The sequence below is a fragment of the Gracilinanus agilis genome, chromosome 4, assembly GCF_016433145.1.
Source record: "Gracilinanus agilis isolate LMUSP501 chromosome 4, AgileGrace, whole genome shotgun sequence".
NCBI classification, from domain to species: Eukaryota; Metazoa; Chordata; class Mammalia; order Didelphimorphia; family Didelphidae; genus Gracilinanus; species Gracilinanus agilis.
Genome location: NC_058133.1, coordinates 102,951,433 through 102,957,432, shown reverse-complemented (window position 1 = coordinate 102,957,432; position 6,000 = coordinate 102,951,433). Strand labels below are relative to the sequence as shown.

At 40.7% G+C, this 6,000-nt stretch overlaps 1 protein-coding gene across 1 annotated transcript in view; it reads right to left on the bottom strand.

Annotated features, from left to right (window-relative positions):
• Positions 1-1,899: 1,899 nt before the first annotated feature.
• Positions 1,900-6,000, bottom strand: part of PKP1 (plakophilin 1) — an 86,197-nt gene continuing 82,096 nt past the window's right edge. Inside the window, exons 12-13 of the mRNA XM_044674548.1 lie at positions 4,154-4,235; positions 1,900-1,974 (exon numbers count right to left, since the gene is read on the bottom strand). Coding sequence (XP_044530483.1) covers positions 1,900-1,974; positions 4,154-4,235 — 157 coding nt within the window. The remainder of the gene's footprint in view (positions 1,975-4,153; positions 4,236-6,000) is intronic.

Genomic DNA, 6,000 nt, shown 5'->3' with positions numbered 1-6,000 from the left:
AGGTGGGGGGAAAAAGTTGTTTTAAAATATCTCCATTGTCCACAGTTTTCAAATTTTGTTCTCAATGAGTTTTAACTTTTCCAAATACTGCAAAGGGTGGACAGACCAAGCCACCAGGCAAGACCTACAGTCTTCTTGGCTGGGTCACTGCATTTCTGTAAGATAAAGAGAAGTCCACAAATGAGCATTTATAAAGTCAGGAATTCCTTGCCCTCCCCACCAAGTCTAATCTCTTCCTTTCCTGCCCACCACCGCATATCCCAATAGGATCATGTTGGGTTCCTTCATTTGTTTGTTGTTTTTTTTTAACTTTAGTATATATGTTCACTTGATCATGCACACACATTCTCCCTTTCTTCTAACTCTTTATTCTCCCCACTATAATCTGTGATCCTCCTTGTTATTCCTCACAGAAAACACTATCTCCTGACTCCAGACATTTCCACTCCCCTGCCTGGTATTCTTTCTCTCCTCATCTCTGCCTCCAGGCTTCCCTAGTTTTCTTCAAGACCCAGCTAAGGTCTTACCTTCTACAAAAAGCCTCTCTCCTATGATTAGCTCCAATTTATCCTATATATGTTTTGTTCTGCATAGAAGTTTGCTTATTTTCTCCCCATTAGACTATGAACTCTTAAGAGCAGACTGGTTTTTGACCTTTGTGTGCCCACTGCTTAGCCCTGTGCCTGGCATGTAGCAGCCACTTAAATGTTTCTTGACTTGTTGATGTGACTCTCTCTGTCTCTTCTTTCCCTCTCTGTTTCTCTCCCTTTCTCTCTCTCTCTCCATCCTCTTCCTCCATCTCTCTCTCTCTTCAAATTTCTTCCTCTTCCTCCATTTTCTTTCCCTTTATTTCTCCCCCCTCTCCTTTTTCCTCCCTCTCTCTCTATTTCTCTCTTTCCTCTTTCATCTTTCTCTTTCTCTTTCTGTTTTCCTACATCTTCCTCCTTCCATTTCTCTTCCCCATCTCTCTTTCTGTCTCCCTCCATCTTTTCCCCTCTCCCTCCATTTCTCTTTCCTTCTTTGTCTCTCTCTTTCTCTTTCTCCATCTCTCTCCCTTCCTCCATCTTTCTCCTTTTCCCTCCATTTCTTTCTTTCTTTCTCCAGCTCTTTCTCTTCCTCTCCCTCTTTCCCTTTTCTTTCTCCCTCCTTCCCTCCCTCTCTCTGTTTCTCTGTCTCTCTTTCTCTGTGTCTCTCTAGGCAGTCTTCCCAATCAGCCCCTACTTGACCATGATGGCTCCTTTGCTCTGTGTGTGGCAAGCTGAATGTCCTCAGCCCTTCAGTTCTCGGTTTCCAAATACACAACACCTTTCTCAAGTAGTTTTATTTTGTAAATGTGTTCTTATATCCTAGGTCCCTTACTAGACTATAAACGTTTTAAAATGTAGGCTATCTTAGTTTTTGGTGTCTTTACCCCTTTCTCTCCTTTCTGTTCTCTAGTCTGTAACCTCCATGCAGGGCAGTGGGTGCTCAATTTAACCTGTCAGTCCATCTCAGTGAAAGAGTACCTTGGAGCCCCATATCTGACCAGATGTATTATCTGGCGATGAGGCCAATTAATTTCAGCCTGATCTGAGTTTCCCAGCACATACTTTGGGCCCCAAAGAAATCTGTGCCAGGAATTCCACCATCTTGGTGACGTTAAAGACATTATATACTGGGAAAGTGCATAACTGTGGGTAAGAGGTTGAGTTGGCAGGGCCATTGTTTATGACATTTGGCGCTGCCAAGAATGATGGTCTCTCCTCATTCTAGACAGTTCAAAGCCTCTCCTGGATGATTCAACTGAGTTCCCCTCCTGGAATTAAGAAAGATGATTATAATCACCTAGGGAAGGGTCCCTCTTAGCCAAGGATCAGAGGATTCTCACCTGCAAGTTGAAAATGTGATGATGTTCTCTTCTTAGAACCGAGAGCTGAAGTTCCTTAGGACATTGGTCCCAGTTAAGGATCCCAGCATATTCCTATCGAAACCTTGCTGCAAGGGAAGAAATATCAATAATGTAAAGCATGATGGAACACCGAGAGTGGATGATCAATAGCTTTCTACTAGCATGACAAGCTGTCTTGTCAGAGGTCTCACTTTTTTCAGGGAGCTCAATTTCAGTTCTGTACCTATAAAACCACCCTGGCTACCAGAAGAATCTGAAAAGGTACCATTTAAAGTGGGTTATTTTGATGATGTGGGTTAGGACCAAGAATCAAAGAGTCATTTGCTTTAAGATTTTGATCATGATTAGTTTATTTAGACATGTAAAATAAATGGAGAGGGGAAAAAGAGAAAGGAAGAGAAAAGAGAGAGAGACTGAGTGAGGGTAGGGGGATGGGGACAGACAGACAGAGACAGACAGAGAGAGAGACAGAGAGAGACAGAGAGAGAGAACATTAATCAGGGTTTTAGCACTCAGATATGGAATGTCCCATAGATGTCCTAGCTCAACATATCTGAAACTGAACTCATTATCTCCCTCTCCCCCAAACCTAAAATTTCCCTTCTTTCTAACCACCCTATTACTGTAGTGAATAATATGATCCTTTCAGTCATCCAGGCTGACAACTTAGTTTTCTTCTTAGGCTTCTCACTCCATATATCCAATATGATGCACATATGTGTCAGGAATAACAAATAGATAGATATATAGTACATTTATATATGATTGTGTATACATATATATGAAAATATATTTAATTTCCCTAGGTAAGTTTGGATTTCATATATGCATGCTAAAATATAGCACCAAGACATAGTAGAGCCTTAGGCTAGCAAATAGTTAATATTAACAATAATATTTATGATATATTTATTTATATTATATTAATAATATGATTATAATATTATAAATATAAGCATTTATAATATTATAATTATTATTAATAATGAATAGTTAATAATTTAAAAAACCTTTTACAACAGAAGTCAATAGCCTGGCCTCTCTACATGTACAAAGCACCAGGGAGAGGGCTGTAGAAAGTGGCCCGTGCATCTCTTGAATTTGGGCTATCTTTGAGAAATTTGGAGTCAGAAAGACCTGTATTCAAAACCCACCTCTGACATTCACTAGCTAGGAGATCATGGGAAAGTCATAGATTTAGAACTAAGAGGACCTTAGAAGGTATCTCATCCAACCTCGTCCTTTTATAGATGAAGTAACTGAAGCCCTCCAGATTGGTTAAATGACTTGGCCAGGATCTCAAATATGATAAGTAAAAAAATCAGGATCTGAAATCTCATTTCTATAACTCTAAATCTACCACTCTTTCTACTTTACTGCATACCTCTCAAGTCACTTTTAACTCCTTAAGCCTCAACTTCTATATCTATATAATGGAAATGATAATACACATAGAATCTGTATTACAGGGCCATTGTGACTTATTGAGATAACAAAGGTAAGGTACTTTGCAGACATTAATGCTACCCCTGACCTAATGTGCATTATGCAAAAAGTTTACTTTCTGTTCTCCACATAACATAAGGGAGAAGAATGCATAGATAACCAATGCAACTGTATTTTTCTTAATTCAGATTTTAGAATGTAATGCATTCTTTCTTTCTTCAGTAGATTTGCTTGCTTCTTTCTCAAAATGCTTAGTCTATTATGTAAGTAGTCAGATTTTCCTGCTTTGCAGAGATAGACTGATGGTGGCAGTAGTGGGATGGATTGCCCCAAAGCATCCAGGATGAAAGGGGGGAAAGACAAGATTGGAAATGTACAGATGATTTCTTGATCCCAAGTACAAAATACTTTGCATTTATTTTAGTTACTTTCTGCCCATAATTTTTGCCTGTTGTAATAATCATTCTGAATTCTTTCATCCACTATACTGGTTACCCATCCCATGATATCTATGTCTTTTTTGGAGTTGTTGCTTCACATAGTTAACTTGAAGTCAAAAGACCAGACCCAAGCAGCATACCACTTAAGATTTATTAATGCACAGATCCATTAGTCTATACTGACTGACTACACAGGATATTATGAATCTTCCTAGACATTTGCTTAATCTGCCTATCCTCTATCTTTTCCACGGAGGAATCACAAGAGATTGTCAATTACTTTTCCGAGATCAAGATAGACTATGATCATGGCTAAAAGTGGAGGGGGCATTCATCATGAAGTAATTAACACGGAAGGGATTAATGACCTTGTCCTTACCTGTCTGAGGACACCCTGTAGCTCCTTGTTTGACCACATGTCAGAGAGGAGGAGTCGGGCAGCTTCTGCAGCTTTTGGCGAACTATTGGGCAGAGGAGAAAAGAAGTGAGGGGATGGAGCCAGTGAGCCATGGAATGGAACATTCATTCTTTCTCCCTTCCTTTCCCCCAATACACATTAATAGCCCAGCTGGTGGCCATGGAAAACACGGAGAGTTTCTTAGGTATGCCAGGAGAATAAGCCTTGGCAATGAGTGTCACCAGGACATTTTCTGTTCCACTAATGAGTCTGTAAATTTAGCAGAATCCCTGCATTCCAACCCTTTGGATCCATAATGCCCACCCTCAGGTAGTGGAAGTAGTTTTTCCACTCCTGACAGTGTTCCATGTTACCCCATGTTAACCCTACTTCCTAGGCTTGGAAGCCCCAAGAAACCAAACATTTACTCAACTCTTTCTGGGAAGCAGTGGGTTGTAGTAGAAAGCATACCAGGATTAGCATCAGGAGAGACCCAGGTTTATATAACCCAACTAATACTTACTAGCTGTGTGACCTTAGGCAAGTCATTTAACTTCACTGGTCCTCATCTATAAAATATTTATATAATACCTTTAGTTCCTACCTCTAGGACTGCTGGTAAGATCAAATGAGAGTATATATAAAGGCTTTGCAAACCTTATGGTATTGCATAATGTCAGCTATCACCTGTTTTGTTTTCCCCTTACCAAATGCTCTTACAGTGGTTAGTGTTCTCTCTTAAGTACTCAAACTCCAAAGTGGACCTAGACCCTTCGAGGCTGTCCATGATTCTCTCTTTTTCCCTTGTTCTCCTTCTATTGGCTTGACTGATGCTTCTCACTCTCCTTTGCTGTATCTTCATCTAAGTCACGCCCACCCTCTGTGGTTATTCTCCAAAGGTCTGACTTGTGCCTCTTCTTTTTCCCCCTCTCTACAATCTCCCTTGGTGATCTCATCATCTCCCATCAATTCAATGGGCATCTCTATGTGGATTACTGCCAGATCTATTTCTCTAGCCCTAACCTCTCTGCTAACCTCCAGCCTCAGGTCTTTCTCCTTTTTTTCTAACTTCCCAATTACTGTAGTGAATGACATCATGCTCTTGGTCATCCAGGCTGACAGCCTAGTTGTCATCCCAGACTTATCACTCTTTTTCACCCCATATATCCAATCTGGCATCATATACTATCATTTCTACCTTTTTGCTATCTCTCATGCATATCCCCATTCTTCCGCAGATACAGATACCACTCTAGGAGAGGCCCTTATTGCCTCTTTCCTGAACCACTATAGTAGTTTTCTGGTTGGCTTCCCTGTCTTGAGTCTTTCCCCACCTCAGGCCATCCTTTACCCTGTCCACTCAAGTGATCTTCCTAAAATGAAGTTCTGACCTTGTCACTCCTTTCCTCAGTAAACTACAGTGGCTCCCTATTACCTCCAGGATCAAATATAAAATCCTTTGTTTGGCTTTTAAAGTCCTTCACAACCTGGCCTCTCTCTAACTCCCCGGTCTTCTCCTTTACTCCCCTCCAAGTATGCTGTGATCCAATGAGAGTGGCCTCCTTGCTATTCCTCAAGCAAGCTGCTCCATCTCCTTTCAGTCATTTTTTCAGTCATGTCTGACTTCGTGACCCCCATTTGGGATTTGCTGGCAGAGATAGTGGAGTAGATGAGCAGCCAAGCTTTCTCTCCTCATCTCTCCCTCTTGGCTTCCCTGAAGTCTCAAATCAAAATCCCACTTTCCTCAAGAGGCCCTTCCTCATCCTATTTAATGTTAGTTATAGAATAAGATAATGCTTGAAAAAAGCCCACAGTAAATGTGATATATT